The sequence below is a fragment of the Arctopsyche grandis genome, chromosome 11 (genome assembly GCF_051622035.1).
Source record: "Arctopsyche grandis isolate Sample6627 chromosome 11, ASM5162203v2, whole genome shotgun sequence".
In the NCBI taxonomy this organism is placed as follows: domain Eukaryota; kingdom Metazoa; phylum Arthropoda; class Insecta; order Trichoptera; family Hydropsychidae; genus Arctopsyche; species Arctopsyche grandis.
Window position 1 is genome coordinate 23,960,838 of NC_135365.1, and position 18,729 is coordinate 23,979,566.

An 18,729-nucleotide genomic window follows, 5' to 3' on the forward strand; every position below is an offset into this window, starting at 1 on the left:
TTCATACTTACATAATATATACATACATACTATATAATACTTGCAAAAAGCATCCGTAGTTATAAATAAATTAACAAACAAATATGTTATTAATGTTAATTTAAAATGTCATTTCATGTTTAACTTATCATCATTTAATATATTAATTTTATATATTTATAGTTTTCTATTTTTAAATAAATGCATTTTTTCATATCTTTTGAAGTGAGACTTATATATTATAAATATGAAAAAAACATATAATTATTATTTCATCTAAGATTTTTGTAAATAAATTATGTGCATAGATTTTTATACTTTTATAAAAAGAAATTGCCTTGTTAAAAAAATACAAAAAAATCTCTAAGATTGTCCATTAATGTTTTCTTAAGCAGATTATAAAAAAAATGATGTGAATATTCGCTATTTATATTTCAAATTATGTAAAACACTTCAAACACATATTGGCTATACATATTCTGATACTTTTTATCTTACACAAGATTATTTTTCATTTTTTATGCTATTTTTAGAGAGTTTGGACGATGCAAATCTCTCAAATGAAAATATAATTACTGCCACATGACATCACGATGTATATGTTTGAAATGTTTTCGTAATTGCATTTCATGTGTTGTAAATACAAAATATAATTAAGGGAAAGAAAATGGGTACACACACTATGGATTTTTGTGAAAATCAAAAAAAAAATGTTCATTATAATTGTAAAAAGTAAATACTAAACAGATATTTGTTAACGTTTAGGTAAAATAACAACATTAAATTATTTTACTCTCATAAAATAGTTCTGAATATTTAAATGAAAAATATAATGTACATACCTATGATAAAATAGTTTTTAATTTTAACTGTGATGATGTATTGAAATTTCTAATACTTAAACAATGTAAATGTATAATAAAAAAATCACTATGCAAAATGAAAAAGTATGCGTTTTTTCTTTATACATATTATATTTGCCTATTTCTATTAACTCCTATGAATGATAAAGAACGCGTGTCTTTTCAATGTTTCAATATCTATTTATTTGAAAGTAAAATACCAAATATACATATATGTGTGTATATTCTAATTCATTCAATTCTTGAATGTCTATTGAATACATGTTATTCAACATGTTTAATACGGTTGTCAACGTAATCAGCTAATTTGAGATCTATTTACCATATTTTACTGACTGAAAGTTTTAATTTTATTTAGTTCTTTCTATAGTTGACGAAATTTGGTTAATTCCGATAAAAAAATAAATACAATAAGAAGCTATCATGATTTAAAAAAAGGTCAAGAACAACAACTTTTTTTTAAATAAATTCTAACATATACCAAAATTGTATGGAATAAAAAGTGCAACTAATAAATAGGAATAAAAAGTGCAACCATAGTGGGAGGGGGAGGGGATGCGTAGATACAATAAAATGAACACTTGATAGTAGAAATATGTAAATATTTTTTTTCTGATATATCCACCTTTTCCCTGAGCTGCAAACGATTGCAAACCAAGGGGCCGCATGCTCATTTCATACTTTTGTCTCGGCTTTTGCCATTTTAAACTTGCCAGAAAGATCCAACTCAATATTAAGGATTGCCAATCATCAATGTACATAAAAATGTCATCTGTGCAACCACATGAATGTTTCGTCGTTCGTACATCCTGAAATTCAAACAGTCAAAATTCGGTAAAAGTGAAAACCCTCGACAGGCTAAGTCGGAAGGGAGACTCGGTAGACCCGCTCCATTCGATTCGCAGCATGTGGAATATTTCCGTACGCTGCCCAACCGTCCGATATTATATGTGAACCAGGCAGTAAAAGTGAAAAATTCGGTAAAAGTGAAAACCCTCGACAGGCTAGGTCGGAAGGGAGGCTCGGTCGACCCGCTCCATTCCATTAGCAGCATGTGGAATATTTCCGTACGCTGCCCAACCGTCCGAAATTATATGTGAACCAGGCAGCATATGTTTGAGTATTTCATCAGGTGAAAGTTGAGTTAATTCAGGGCACGGAAATACTATTGGCATCGCGTAGAGTAGCCAATCACAGGATGGAGCGAGTCGACCGAGCCTCCCTTCCAACCTAGCGGTCTCCGCCCTGTCGAGGGTTTTCACTTTTACCCAAAATTCAATCGAAATGACCATGCAGCCGGGTGGTTTGCAATCATTTGTAGCAAACCCCAATATTTCGCGTGGATAGTTTTCAATTGATGGAGTTTTTGGGTGCCAGATGTACCGTCATCGGAATTTTAGTGACGTGCGCGAGATCGCTTTTTATTTATTTATTTATTTTATTTTTATTTATTTATATATATTTTAGCTATCAAGCTAATTTAAAAATACATCTTAATTATTATACTTAACTCTAAAATTTATAATTAACTTATATGTACTGTCCCTCACAGAGGTGTCTCTTCGCACCTCGCAGGAATGCATCCATGTTCTTAGCAGACCTGACGCACTCAGGGAGGGCATTATACATGAGCACACCTCTGTGAAAAACACCCCCAGCCGTCTTATTCTTTCTTACTCTACTTACAACTAGTTTGTCCTTATTTCTAGTATAAAAACTATGTTTATCTCTATTCCTTATTATATAATCATCAAAATACTTAGGTAATAACTTATAATCTAACTTATAAACAAAAGACAATGTACTAATATTTAGACTAATTCTAATACTCATCCATCCTAATTCATCTAACATACTTCCAATACTCTTAAATCTACTCACATTCAAAATAGCTCTCATAGCTTTATTCTGTATTTTTTGCATTTTTTCTAAATCTTGGCCACTAAACAAATTAAGCACAGTGGCACAATATACCACATGTGGCAAGACAATTGAATTAAACACTAAAATTTTACTTTTTTTACTTAAAATATTTCTTAATCTACATAATACACCAACTTTTCTAGCCAATTTTTTTATTATATAGTCAGCGTGCATTTTAAAATTTAGTCCTGAATCTACATATGTATACACCTAAGTATTTTATATTTTCAACTTTTTCAATTAACTTATCATCAATTCTAATTACATTCAATATATTTTTATTTTTACCATTCAACCACATCATTTTTGTTTTATTCACATTCAACTTTAACCTATTTTCACACAACCAGTCATTCACATAATTTAATTCTATATTTAAAATCTCAGACATTACATCAACATTCTTTCCAATTATATATATATCAATGTATCATCTGCAAACAAATGTATTTTACACATCTTAATTACCTTAACATTTTTTTTTTGCGGAATAATCACCGAATAATCGATTTTGCGGAATAATCACCGAACCGAATTGGATCAGGCAAAAAAAACCCACAAAAAATTTTTGTGTCGGCATTTTGTGATGAATATCAAAGTATCTTTATAATTTTCACATGAAAACTATTACCTTGCAAAAATATCGCCCGATTTTTAGCTTCACACGGAGATAAAAAAAAAGATTAAGAGCTCAAAAGCGATGGCCGTGAAGTGAGGTGTTTAGTTCGTTGTCGTGTCAGTTCACGGCGTTTTGACAGTTCGCCGGTGGGTGTTGGCGAGTGTCGTTCGGTTTGTGATTAGAGTTGGCCAGCTGTCAGGTGGAGATCCGACAAGGAGATGGTGGGTGCGGAGGGCGCCGGCGGGGTAGTGGGGGTGGGGGCGAGCGTGGCTGCGGGGGCGCCGAGTGGGGGCGGAGGGGCGGGGGGCGCAAACGTCGGCTTGACGGCGCCCCCCGCTGCGGGTCCAGCCCTAGCCGGAGAGACTCGCTTCCTCCAGCTGCTGACAGCTGACTTCAGACACCTCACTATAGAGACCCGAAAGAAACATCCCCAAATCAAAGAGGTTACCTACACCTGTCATTCTTATCTACTACTCTGAACATGCTTATTATGATAATTGCATGACATCATTATTAATTCCGAAATTTCACACAATTCCTCACACTAAGTAATACCTACTCAAGACTACGTATAATACTCATAAAAATATACCATACGATTTTATTGCATAGTAATAAAATATTGCACAATTTTAGTACGTTCTTGCTAGAACTGAAAATCTTAATGTAACATTACAGTCGTGCGATGAAGCCATCGAGAAACTGACACTGGCCGCTAGCAACCCTCAGGCTTCGCTGTACGGCGTCGTCAACCAGATCTTATACCCCCTAGTTCAAGGATGCGAATCTAAAGACACCAAGATAATCAAGGTAACATGCCGAACACGACTCGCATACGTAATCAATAGCGTTAAATAATATTGTCGTTCATATTTCAGTTTTGCTTGGGAACGATGCAAAGATTGATAGCGGGCCGAGGTGTAGATGCACGCGGTGCGCGTCATGTCGTCGATTGCTTGGCTACGCTAGCTCCGGCTACTGGTCTCGAACCTCGTCTGCTGCAGACAGCTGCTCTGCTGCTCACGACGTCGGATCTCGTCCGCGGAGATACCCTCGCTAGGGTTAGTTCACCGTACGATACGCTCATTTGTAATAGTTTGTTGTTATAATAATGCTTAAATGGTTTTTTCAGACGCTGGTTGTGTGCTTACGACTGCAAGGTACTCCTGGTGGAGCCCAGCACGCAGCCGGTGCTACAGTTAGGCAACTTGTTTCACTCGTGTTCGAACGGGCGACCCTCGATTATAACGGTAATTTTGACACTGTATTATCTCTCAAGGCCAATTGACGATAATTGCTCTAATTGAATGTATGGATACATTTGAGAATATGTTGTAGTAAATGAATAACAGCTGTTCTGTAATAACAAACCATGGGCTAGTGGTTAGCGTATTATACTTTTGAGCAGAGTAGTCACGGGTTCGAGTCCCACTAGAGTCCTGCTGCTGACCCGACCTCGGTTTATGACTCCAGGTCGATCGTTTCTTATCGAGAGTTTGCCAGTTTTTCTGATTTTCATTGAAACGATTCCTGTAAAATAGGCATTTCCTTTCCTATCTCTCTTACAAATATCAAGTTATTCAACGTCTTGAGGTTCGCCAATTTGATTATAAAAATGCTGCGAAAATTTATATATAGATGTCACTGTAGATGTTTGTATGAATTGCTCTAATTGAATGTATGGATGTACTCATGGGCACATTTGAGAATATCTTTCTTTCCATAAAAGATTAGGTTGAGTTAGATTTTGAAGAAAAATAATATTTTTGAACCGAAAGACATTTCAACATTTTAAAATTTACAAATCTGAGATTGCAGTAAATGAATAACGGCTGTTCTGTAATAAAAAATCATATCCTTGATGAAAATATCACACTATTGTAACCAACGGCGTGGACTAGTGATTAGCATTGTTGCGTAGGGGTGGGTGGAGGATCCAAGTAAAAGGCCAAAGTCGTTTCACAGCATTTATTGGTGATTAAGGAAAGGTAAAAGTGAGAACGCTGCCAGGCCGGCGCCAGACATGTGTACAAAGATGTGATCAAATAAGTGTTCACATGTGTGGCACGGGCATTTGATACTATTGTCACATATTTGATCACTTAAGAGCGCTTTGCCGTTCCGTGTGGGTTTTTTAGCGCACAACAAAGGGATAAAAGTCCAAATTTTTGTGTGCCTGCCACACTGCGCGAAGCCCAGTTGCGCAAGCCTAGTTGACAAATCTTTGAATTTATATCTGGCAGATACAACAATATGTGACCAAATGTGTGAGCAAAGTCTTCAAAGAAGTGATCACTTCTTTGAACTCATGTCTGGCACCGGCATAATGGCAACCAACATCTAGCCCCGCTTTTCCTGTCGAGCGTTCTCACTTTTACCTAAGGAAATACACACACTGGCAGTGCTCCGTCCAGAATGTCTTGATATGGTCGAAGTACCTCCTTATAAAGGACAGGTCGCTCAGGGCATCTTCGACGTCCGGTTACTTCCCCATTGTTTAGTCACGTACTCAGATGTGCAGTCCCACGTTTTGGCGTTGTCAGTTCTAAGAACTCCACAGGAATGCGACCGAGTGCCGCTATCACCGCTAAGTGCATTCGGGGGTCTCATTGTTTGCCGACTTGCACTTAAGCCTGGAGATAATCCTCGAAACCAATTATAACAGCGGCTCCTTTTAGCATACGCTACAGCATATTATGCTTTCGAGCAGAATGGTCACGGGTTCGAGTCTCACTAGAGTCCTACTGCTGGCCCGACCTTGGTTTGTGACTCCAGGTCGAACTTCTCTTATCAGAGTTTGCCAATTTTACTGATTTTCATTGAAACGGTTCCTGTAAAATTCAGCGTCTTGAGGTTCACCAATTTGATTATAAAAATGCTGCAAAAATTTCTCCATAGATGTCACTGTGGGTGTTTGTATGAATTAGCATTGTTTAAAATTCTTATGTGTATTGATTGTATTGTATCTATATAAGTGAACTCGTTGCTTTGGAGCGATCTGTAAAGGGGAGTGAACATATTTGATTGAAATAAAAATAAACTGAAGCCCCAGATTACATCCCTGAGGTACTCCAATATGTGTACACTTTAATATGTAATGCCTGAATTCTTAGCAGGTGTAATATTTTCACGTCATATGAGTCTAATTTAGCATTTATTTCTTTAACTTGACCGTTCTGAGAGCAGTATTTTTTCTAAATATTTAGAAAGACTTATTCATTCAACAGGAGATAACCGAGAAATCAATCCAGTTGATGTCCGACCTCAAAACATCAAAGCACCGAGAGATCTACGACCGTGTGCTGCCGATGCATATCTAATGTTCCAAGTACTATATTAACACATATGTACGTATAATGCTTATTTATTGATACTCATTTTTCATTGATTGTTCACAAAAGGATATCGTCCAGTTGGTAAACGGCGATCAACCTCATTGGCTCGTCGGAGTCACCGAAATTTCAAAAACTTTCGGATTGGAACTATTAGAAACCGTCTTGACTGACTTTTCAGAAATATTCTTCAAGGTATGCTTTCATCACTCTAAAATATTAAAGCTTAAACATTTTATTTCTTTATAATTTTTGTATTTCAGATTACTGAATTTCGCTTCCTTCTCAAGGAGCACGTATGTGCTCTGATCATACGCTTATTTTCGCCCAATGTCAAATTTCGCAGTGGTATCGGTGGTACCATGGGTGGTGGAGGTAGCGGTGGAAACATTAACCAGGGTGCAGGCGGAGCTCAGACCACTCCAGGTCACGATCGACCTCACTTTCCTGTCAGCATGCGGCTTTTGAGAATGGTGTCGGTGATCGTGCATAAATACCATTCAATGCTGGTAACCACCACAATCTTTTCAATGAGCTTTAATTGTATTCCAAACTTGTTAAAATATACGCAATTTGCATTTCAGGTGACAGAGTGTGAAATATTTCTATCTCTGACAATTAAATTCTTGGATCCCGATAAGCCATTGTGGCAACGAGCGCTCGCTTTGGAAGTCTTGCATAAAATGTCTATAAGGCCTGGTTCGTATTATTTCTGTGCCATATTTTATATTACCTACATATATAATAATAATGTTTAATGACTTTAATATTTTTTTCAGAACTGCTCACTTCTTTTTGCGAATGCTATGATTTACGTCCTCATGCCACGAATATATTCCAAGATATCGTCAACTCGTTAGGAGCTTATTTACAAAGCCTGTTTGTCGCATCACAAATGAACACTCCAATGGGTAAATAATCATCAATTCTTTGTCCTTTATATCTTACTCGACCTCACTGACTCCATCTATCTTAAAAAGAAAGCCTATGAAATGACTGCGGGCGAAAGGAATGAAATGACGGTACATTGTAAACACGCTATTTAATGTGACAAGCGGGAAAGAAGTGAAGTAGTTGCTACCAATGTGGTCGAATCAGTTCCAATTTACAGGATGGTGACTTAAACTCGACCATGTTGTAGGGCCCCTACATTACTCTACCCTTAGTGATAACGATACAAAAAAAGTAAAAATTATAATATTACAAATACTATCCGCTCTGGTGTTTGTAGTTTTGTTCTCAAATCTGGTATAGAGTTCTGATCGAGGTGGACAGCAGATTTGAAGGCGATGATATTGTGAGGGGTAGTCCGAGCTTGGACAGTCGAGTTGACTTGGTGGTCTGCGTACCCCGTTCCACCGTTGGGGGCTTGTTGACACAGGGGTAGGCATGGGTTGATGGTTGATGAGGGTGGTTCTGGGTTGGGTGATAAGTGATGTGTAGCTGGATGACTGTTCGGTGTGTGGTGATGTCGTACATGACTTCATCCCCGTCTGTCATTTCACTCGCCCTCACATTTTTTATCCTTTTTGCGGTGGTTAATTAGGGTTGAATGTGACTGACGGGAAAGAAATAAAGTAGTCGCCACCAACATGGTCAATTCCACAGTATGGTGACCCAAACTCGACCATGTCATATTTACAACATACAAGCCTATTTCACTCGTCCATAAAATATATTTATGTAGTTTAATTTATTTTGAGGTCAAAAAAATGATTTGTTTTAAATTTTTCCAGGTATGTCAGCTGTTCCACAACAGAACGGCTTTTTCTGGAAAGGTATATGGCTTCCTCTTTGTACTAATTTCCCTCCTGGAACCGCAAAATGGACTTAGTAAGTGTATTCATATATGATTTAAAACTATGATAATTTATTTATTGTATTATTTATCCATTATTTTATTTGTTATATAGCTTAGAAATGCTAGATCGTACTGAAGCGCCTCAAGTACAAGACGGCTATGGAATATCAGTAGCATTTGCTTGTTTGATAGAAGTCGTACGATCTATAGCTCTCACCGTAGGCGGTCTGGAATATTTACGGGATCAAGATTATGAACCTTCAGGTACTTATCTTTTCTTTATTAAAAATGTATTCAGTGTTCATATTCATCAACCAGCAGCATAGCTCAGTGGTTAGCGTGTAATGTATTCAACTGAGTGGTCATGGGTTCATTCCCGGACCCGGTGCTGCTGGTAAGACCTTTAATATATGTGACTCCAGGTTGATTATAATAAACATAAACATTTATATACTGTATAATGTTTGTAATTAGCCAGGCAAGTGCATATTTGTATAAAAATATGTTTCGTATTCATTCAGATTTTGAAATAAGAAACAACGAACGCAACACATCGACGAACCTTCAGAAAGATTTGTCGCCGAACGAAAACGATCCAACTATCGACATTAATTTTTCAAATATTGACAATAAAAAAGTTGAAGAAGACGAAAAGCAACAAGCGCTTCAACTCCAAGTAATTTAATTTATACTTTCATACAAAATTTGATTTTAAATCAATTATATTAAACAATAAATCGACTTTGCAGTTGATACAATCCAGCTGGTGTGGATTAGTTTGGGGTCTGTCCGTTTTAGCCGAAGCTAGTATAGGTGAATTGGAGCTGGTTTTAAGAGCCATACACACAATGGCTAGAGTCAGTGCTAAGGTATATATTTTTCATATTTTATATAGCTTTTAATACAAAATGTTTTTAATTTGTTATTGGGAATTTCAGGTTGGTCACAATTCTGCACGTGACGCATGTGCCGGAGCCCTATGTCGTGCCGCTCTCCCAGCACACTATCCTTTAGCTGCTCTCGGTGCTCTTCCGGGACCGAGACCTAGTCAAACTTCGGCAATCTCTTCCGCCACGGATCCAGATCCTCGGCATCAAGTGGTCGCTGTCGGTACTCCGCTTCCATCGACAGCACCTCCTCCAGGTCAACCTGGTTGGGTAGTAGTGACCGGCCGGCAAGTCACAGGCTTGAGAGCTCTTCTCAGATTAGCAGCTCTTCACGGAGCGGCTTTGCAACAAGCGTGGCTGCCAGTTCTTACTACGCTACAACATTTGGTTATTATATTTTTATATATACTTTTTATGTTATATATCCTTCATGATTGTATGTTTTATATTTTGTTATGTTATTTAGGTGTGGATTTTAGGCTTGAAACCTTCGACTGGAGGTAGTCTCAAAGCTGGTCGTGCCCATACGGATTCGCACGCTTTGATGAGCACTGCTGCTGTCATGGCAGATCTTCCGAGTATGTTTTATTATTATTATATGTGGGTTTCAATTTTTTTTATTGAATTGTTTTAATGTGTTGTATTTGCATTGCAGTGTTATCCGGATTGGTCAGCAAAGTGTTTGAATCTTCTGGAAACTTAGACGCAGATGCTTTACAATATCTCTTGGATGCACTCTGCAAGTTGTCGAATGAAGCTATGGAACTGGCGTATTCAAATAGGGTTAATATACTGTTTTATGTTAATAATTTATTTTATTTTATTCTAAACAGACCATTGTGGCATAACAGGAATTCCTAAAGCGCCACAATGGTCAAAAAACATAACACAAAAAAAAACAAAATAACAATTAAACACAAATCAATACACAACGAAAATAATACACCCATCAATTATACATAAAAAAAAATACATTTGAACATAAACATAAATACATCCATACATAAACATAAAAAACAGCATTTAATAATAACAGATAAAGTAAAAATATATAGCATAAGGAATGCCTTGCACCTACAGGCAGTTTCAATAAATATGTAAGAAACAACTACAAATACAAAACATCCCTGTAAGGCCCAAATGGAAGAGAGTTAATCAAAATTTCACTCATAAATCACAATCAATCATGAAAACAATGATGAGCGCAGACTACCAGATAAATGGGTTAGAGTAATTTCCGACAATTTACGCTCACTAAGGTGGAAAATATTACATTCAGTCTCGGCAGCAACGATTTCATTAAGAAGTCGAATGGCTCTTGGAATAGGAGCCATTCGAAAAAGGACTGTGCGGGCAGGAGGTACAGCCAGCAAATGATGATGTCTACCACGCACATAAATGTTATATCATTGATGTTATAAAACATTAGCCACAGCCTAGTGTACTATTAGAGCTATTGCATATCGAAAATTCGAGCTATAAGCATCTCGAATTTGTTGAATCTTATAAAATGCTACCTGCATTATGTATTTCTCGCTAAATTTGCGGTTTCAAAAAATGTGTTGATTATCCACAGATGTCTCTATTATTATTATATGTATATGTTGTCCTATGTTTGAAAAATTGTAAGTACTTATGTGCAAAAATAATCTAACCATATGTGTCGCTTTGAGGTAATTCCTGTCATGGCACATAATGTATTTATGTAATAAAAAATTGAAATTATATTTTAAATAAATTGTTTGTTATAGGAACCATCTTTGTTTGCTGTTGCCAAATTGTTGGAAACCGGTCTGGCCAATTTGCATAGGGTTGAAATTATCTGGAGACCGCTTACTACTCATCTTCTAGAAGTAAATTGATTTTCATTGCATATTATTTCATTTTTTTTTTATGTACTTAATTTTTCTAATTTATCTATAGGTGTGCCAACATCCTCATATAAGAATGAGAGAGTGGGGCGTCGAAGCCATAACATACCTCGTAAAATCAGCTCTACATTATAAATTCAAACATCCCGAACTAGGTAAAGAAAAATTAGAAGTACTCCTCGTAGAACCGTTGGGATCTCTAAGTTCCATACAACATGCTGATGTACGACAGCGGCAATTAGAATGCGTCTCGCAACTGCTACATTCTCACGGACAGGCTCTATCGGCTGCATATCCTCAACTATTGCATATCGTAGCGGCCATTGCCGATCATCATAGGTGCTTTAATCAGTTGATATACGTTTATAGATTGATTTAACGATTGTTACTGATGTTAGTTATGTTGATTTATAGTCCGGTATTGGTTCGGTCTGCTTTTCAATGCTTGCAAGTTGTGTGCGCTGAACTAGTAGCTGGCGAAGGTGCCGTCGGTGGTGCGTCTGGTGGTGGAGGAGCTGCTGGACTTAGACGTGCAGCCGCAGCTGCAGCTCGGTTTGCACGTCAGTCTCAAGATCTGAACGTCAGCTTGACCGCCGTCGGATTGATGGTGATTCATTTCATTGATTAAAATGAACAATACTCAATATAAGCCGAGATCTAATTGAAATACTTACCTTGATTTCAGTGGAATATATCTGACTACTTCTATCACAATCAAGAGAGACTCAACGCAATATTGAGTGAAGACACTAGCGTGTATCCCGAGTTTCCCGGAACAGTCGATCTGCCTCAATTTGAAAAGCTCTGGATGTGCTTATACATTCGTTTAGGTAGTGCTACACTTTCGATTTTGAAATGTCGTCTGATTTTCGCATTGTACTAATTCTTATAATTTTAGGTGAACTTTGCACAGAAGGACGACCGTCTGTGAGGAGAGCGGCGTGTCAAACTCTATTCAGCTGCATCGGAGCTCACGGTGGATCTCTTCAACCGGCAGCTTGGCGGCCTCTTCTTTGGGCTGTTCTTTTTCCAATGTTGCACAAAGTATATGTTGCTTTTAAGTTTGTGTAAATTTACTCTGATGTTCTTTATTTAACATACATTTTCAAAATCATAGGTACAAAATCAAGCAAACATGGCCAGCTCGGAAAAAGTAGACACGGGTGAACATATTCTAATTCACCATTCAAGGAACACAGCTCAGAAGCAGTGGGCAGAAACACAAGTAATTCAATTGTTTAACTCTTTGAATGCTGACTAACGCCGATCGGCGTTTTGCCGAAAAGTCCATGCACCTGAAAAAAGCTAATAGGCGTTGTACATTAACATTAACAAAGAAAACAAGACTACTACCCACTAAACCTTTCCAGGTAGCATTGAACATGGGTCGTGTAATCCGTGTCATTCATTTGACAACGTTTATAAAAAATGGTTTACACCGGAATTTCTGAATTTATAACCATAGAATTTCTCGATGGAAATCCCTAAATGTTGGGTATTTCAGACTGTGGCTTGGTATTTAGATTGAAAGCATTACATTTAAACAACAATGAAGAAGATGGAACTAGTTTTGGAAAAATACATTCATTAATAGACTTCTTTTGTTTATTTTATATTGTTGCAAGATATATTAGAGAGTCTAAACACACCTTTACAAAACTCGAAATCCTTGGCGGTAGTTATCTAGGGTAGTGATCTAGGGTTTGTTTGGATTAGCTTCAATTTTTATACCTACTTTCTATTGGGATTTCAAAATAATTCTAGTTGGAAATGTCAGCACTCAAAGGGTTAATTATTTTATTACATTTTGAAGGTATTGCCTGTATTAATACATTTTAATAATCTCAGGTTTTAGCTCTGTCGGGTGTTGCAAGAGTGTTCCATACGAAGCATCAAGTTTTACAAGGTTTGGGTGACTTTGCTAGAGCTTGGGCAGTTCTTTTAGATTTCATTCAGAATTTCGCGTTGTGCCAAAATCATGAGGTATCAGTCGGCGCTCTAAAGTCGTTCCAAGAAGTTCTGCTGATGAAAAGATGTCCCGATTTGGACCTGGAGCGTGAAGTGTGCTCGCTCTCGTGGCAAGTTTGGATATACATCGCTCGAGAAGCTTCCGGTTGGTGATGCGTGCATACATACATATATCTAGAGAATCGATAGTTTCATCGGACAGCTATTGATTTTGTATTATTTTGTTTTTTTAGCCAATCAACGTTTGGAGCAATTCGCCGAAGCCAATTGTAATAATAAGAATCATCAATCTACAACCAGTGACTATATTCCTTCACAAGCCTTCTTAACGGCACTCGTTCAAATCTTCCCTACTATATTCCAAAATATCAAATCGAGCTTTACAACTGACGATCTCACAACTCTGGGAGCTCTATTAGAACAAATCATCATCGTGTCGTCGCATTCTCCACAATCCATAGTAGACACGGGTTCCGTATCGTTGCTCCATTCAGCGGTTTTGCATTGTTTAGAACATTTGCAACAAGAAGCAGTAGCTCGGGCTGTATTACTACCGTCGTTGTTCGCGGCTTTGCTTCGTCTTGCTCGATTGGGTTGGGGTGGAAAAGGAGCTGAAGGAATGGCTTGTGCAGGACCGTCTCCATCGGGAGATCGTGCACTATCCCAAGCCGTGCGATTGTACCAAACCAGTGCTACACTGCCAGAAGTCATCAAAGCCAATATTTTGAATGATATTGTGACGGTAAATTTACAATGAAGCATTTTAATATTGTTAACATATAAAGGTTTTGAATTCATCAGTTGTGGATTTTTTTAGATATTGAAAGAATGTGCCATATTGGGCAGGAAGGAAACGGATGGTGAGATTCCACCGCCGGCTCCACTTCCGGCTTTATTGCAAACTCTCGAAGCTGGACTTCCTCTCGCCAGGAAAGACCCATCACAGTATTCCAACTTTTGGGATGTTCTTCCACCAATAATTGAATGTTTCATGTTCGATGCTAGGTATGTCGCCTAATAATGTGATAAAACGTATGTATGTATGTTGCGTGCTAAGTTCTGATTAGTATTTTAATCGTTTTAGAGTTGAAGATGAAAGGTTGTGTTGCGAACTCGTCATGTTGGTCAGATCGGAAGTGCTACCTCATGCTGCTCAACTTCCGAGGACTTTTTTGACCGCAATCGTAGCTTTACTTAATCGAGGATCAATACATACAGCCTTCTCCAGAAACACAGGTAGTTTATATTACTACTTTAGGAAGGAAGGTGTGTTGACCAGTGTCCTGGCCTATAGTAATACGTCTGTGTTTGGAAGAAGTTTCTTAATTGTTTAGTGGATACAAGTATTACTGTTCATATGTATAGCGAAGGAGATAGTTGCTTTACTTCGGAGGAGTGGGCAAGCTGAACTCCAGAAGCTCACTGGTGACAGCGGCTAATGCATTGATTTATATCCTGATCAATTGTGCAATCTAGCTTGGCTGGTAAGATCATGCTCCCAGGAATTCCTATAAGCTCAAGGTTATTCTTCGTGTAGCTGTGCCTTCAGGGGGCGAAGGTCTTACGGACTAGAGTTTGTTTATCTAGAGCTGGTTAATGTTGTCTTTTCCTTTGTGTAAACGAAGATATTTCGGCCAAGGTTGGCTTTGCTCGTACAGGAACGCGATGATGCAATCGTTTGACTTGTTTTAAGGAGAAATACATAGATGAGATCATCAACCTCGATTCGGGATAGTATTATACAAGTTGTGCTATATTCTTACACTACTATCAATTATTGCCTTATCCTTATTTACTTTTTATCTTTAATTTGATTTGATTCTACAAAGAAACTTATAAAATAATTACATGTTTTATTTTCCAGATTGTGAAAATGAATTGAAGATGAGAGAGGAATTCGCTCGAACATGTTTCGAAACGCTTTTACAATTTTCTTTATTAGAAGATGTCGATAGTATGACTACTGAAAATGGTACGCAACCTTATTGTTATTTGCATATGAATCCGTTTCACTACATGACAGCAACTCGCATGCCCTTGTCAAGTAATTGGAACATGTATTTGCATCTTTACTTACAATATTCATACAATACTTACAGGAGAACTTGCTGTAGCAGCTTTGCTAGAAAGATTCGGAGAAGCAGTGCACAACTATCGAGTAGCTAGTTCACAAGCGGAGTTACCCCGGTAAGACAATTTCATATTCACTTCAGTTGTATACTTCAATTCCAATCGATTTAAACGAATGTTTTAATTTTCAGAGCGAGATTATCAGAGATATCATTCGTTCTAAAAGCCATCGCTACCTTGATGGATTCAATGAAGAAGGCTCCCAAAGGAAAAGTAGACAAGAAAGCATGGGAAAAATTAATAGGTTGATTGAACTTTGGTTGAACTTTGCATCAATAATAATTATATAGCAGTTGTGCATGTCGCTAACTTGTCATGTTTGTGCAGGTTTATATCCCGAATTAGTCGAGTGTGCAGCCGGAAACGGAGGAGCTCAAGTGGCAACTCCTTTGAAAGAGACCCTTCTTCACTACGCAGACCTGTTGTCACCGCCTTTAGAAAATAGCACACTAAACAGACTGATGTTCAAAAACTAGGCGAAATAATAGAATAACGAAGTGTTTGAACGACGACAGTTGATGTCAAATTAGTTGTAAGTTCAAAGTACGTATACAAGTAATTAACAATAATGTTCTGTACAAAAAAGTGGTATGAATACATTTTCAATGATTTTTGTATACTACTGACAAAACATTCCCAATAGACGAGACAAAAATTGTTTCGATCGTAGGCAGCTGTTTTCGCTACGGAAAGTAGATTCACACATATCACAATAATTCGTTGAAGCTTCCGCGTTTGGCCGTTGAAATATTTATACCATATGCAATTCCAAATTTTGACGTACTGCACAACAGTATTTATTTTGCAACACTGAATTTGCTATATTTAATTAATATATATATATAATATTTTATATAAACGCTATTTCTAATTCCACTACTATTTAGCCATTATTAGATTGAAATAGATTAAGGGCCATTTACAACTGAAATACATGCATGCATGCAATAGATTGCCAAAAGTGTATTAAGTGACGGTTACTCTCGGCCGTTTTTAATATGCACCGTTTGATAGTTTTAAAACTTCGATAGTAGTGCTTCTTAAATTGTCTAGACAGTTCAATTGATCTCGACAATCCATTCATACACTGTTATTTTTTACAAATTGTATTTCCGTTGTGAACTTTATATATGTATGTATGTTTTAATGTATTTATTTAATGTGCAATTAATTCATTATTATTATATGTTTTATGTAAATATATTATGGAAATGTTACATTAATACAATTGTTTTACCAAATTTGCATTCTGTTGTTTGCATTTGTACCTTACCTTACACATAATTCCACTAGGGGAGCTGTCAGTCAAACGGTAGCCATTTTGAAATTTGAAACAACCTTAAAGGGCGGCGAACGCAAAAATGCGTCTTAAGAGGCCTGTAAACGAGTAACAATGTATTGCTGATTATATTGCGACAATATGTTCATGTAGCCATGCCTTTGAGCAGTATAACTGTGTTGCTGAGTATCGTTCAAAAGTACATGGCAATATATGATTATTTTCTGCTCTTTCACAGACACAACACGAGATGCTGAATATGAACATGTTTTGTTTCGTTCAAATTTCAAAATGAATAATATTAATCGGTCAAAATGAAAAAAAAAGTTTAAAAGTTTACGTATATATGCCAAGAGTGAACAAAAGCCTTATTTACATTTTATTATTTTGTAAAATTACTTATGCGCAGCCACCAGGACTTCATTACTTGTGATGCCCGAACACACAATAAGTATGGCTCAGTGTTTGCGTTAATGTTTAGCACCGAGAGGTTACCGGATTCGATCCTATACTAATCTTTAATGCTGCTGGTCAGACTTGGATATTTGTGACTCCGAGTCGATCGTTTCCTATCAGAGTTTGCCAATTTAGTCAGCCTCTCGAAATACAGCGATTTATATATTAAAAAATGCTGCAATGTTTCTAATTAAGTGTATAGGATGGCGCATTAGGGTTTACTTGTTAGGCCTTCCTGGTATATATCTATAATAAGAGGTTAACGGACTACTAGTCATATGTGAACCAGTCACAGGACAACCGGTCGCTCTAGATCGGTCACACGTGATCACCCGTCACACTAAAACTGGTCACACCCTAAAATCGGTCAATCAGTTTTTTTCTCGTGACCAATTTTAGTGTGACGGGTGATCACGTGTGACCGATCTAGAGCGACCAGTTGTCCTGTGACTGATTCACATTTGACTAGTAATCACCGAACCATAATAAGAAAGTGTAAACGCAGAATTTGAGTTATCACAAAACGGCAAATGATTTATATATTGTCTTATTTACGACTCCGATTCCGTTTGAAATGCTCCGACTCCACAGCCCTGCTTTTATATATCTACTCCAATTTAATGAAAAAATTTATCAACTGAAGTTCTCATCGGGTAACTCTGTAGTCATGATCTTACACGAGCACCTGTTGAATGGAAAGAAATGGATCGAGATCAACATCTGGTGGTACGGAAAGTGAATAAAAATAAAAAACATTAAATAAAACACTTTTTTCGTTTATTCATCATGTATCATCATAAAATCGTCCACATGGTGGTGACACTTCGCCAACACAAAAACCAACGCATGTTTTTCCCAGTACAAAATAATTCCAATCAGCACAAAAACCTCACAGTGTGAAACATTTTTGAAGTTTGATTACAAATCGTTACATAAGAGAGTGTATGGGTGTGTGTGTGTGTGTATGTGTGTCATGTCTGCGGGGGTGTATGTGTTAATTTTAAGTGTTAAGGTTTTTCTTTACTTTAAACATTTTTGCGATTTGAATTGACACAGATTAATAATAATAATTAATAATATACATAACATTCACATCGTCAACACAATATGACAACGCCCGTCAGCCAAATGTATCTATCGACAATATCAATGGAAATGTTAATTTACCGTTATTATCATTCTATGGTCGTTTATTTCGTTCAAACATAAAAAAAAAACAATTGAGCTTACAATTATTAAAGAGATGATTATATAAGCTGTTTGTTTAAATTTTTTTTTTCAATTGCATGCTGTTTTTTTTATTTTTCATATGATTTTCAAATCTATGTATATAATATGTACGTACCGACGAACGCAAAAATGTTGCAGTATTTAATTTAATATAATAATCTATATAACAAACATACAGTGAAATTTTTTTTATTTTATTAAGTGTTCGAATTGGATTAATTAAACGGTGAATTACTATAAAAACATGAGGGAACGGGACGGGGAGGGGGGGATCGATATACTTTCCCTACACGAATGCTCAATCTTTTTCTATGATAATTTTAATGCATAACCGGAAATTCAGATCTATTAGTCGACCAATGGTGGCGCCTATTCAAGAGACTGTCAGGAC

At 36.9% G+C, this 18,729-nt stretch overlaps 1 protein-coding gene across 1 annotated transcript; it reads left to right on the top strand.

Moving 5' to 3' along the window:
- The first annotated feature begins 1,630 nt into the window (after positions 1 to 1,630).
- On the top strand, positions 1,631 to 16,482 carry mon2 (Mon2 homolog, regulator of endosome-to-Golgi trafficking). Its single transcript, XM_077440547.1, has 31 exons — positions 1,631 to 1,909; positions 3,567 to 3,827; positions 4,063 to 4,194; positions 4,263 to 4,445; positions 4,517 to 4,634; positions 6,612 to 6,712; positions 6,786 to 6,911; positions 6,980 to 7,225; positions 7,301 to 7,415; positions 7,496 to 7,627; positions 8,453 to 8,549; positions 8,630 to 8,781; positions 9,039 to 9,193; positions 9,267 to 9,386; positions 9,456 to 9,791; positions 9,871 to 9,982; positions 10,060 to 10,187; positions 11,156 to 11,257; positions 11,328 to 11,614; positions 11,690 to 11,882; positions 11,961 to 12,105; positions 12,174 to 12,319; positions 12,393 to 12,500; positions 13,124 to 13,388; positions 13,477 to 13,985; positions 14,061 to 14,248; positions 14,328 to 14,479; positions 15,108 to 15,215; positions 15,343 to 15,430; positions 15,505 to 15,617; positions 15,701 to 16,482. The coding sequence occupies exons 1-31, from the start codon at positions 1,631 to 1,633 to the stop codon at positions 15,847 to 15,849; spliced, it is 5,346 nt and encodes a 1,781-aa protein (XP_077296673.1). The 3' UTR covers positions 15,850 to 16,482.
- Positions 16,483 to 18,729: the final 2,247 nt, after the last annotated feature.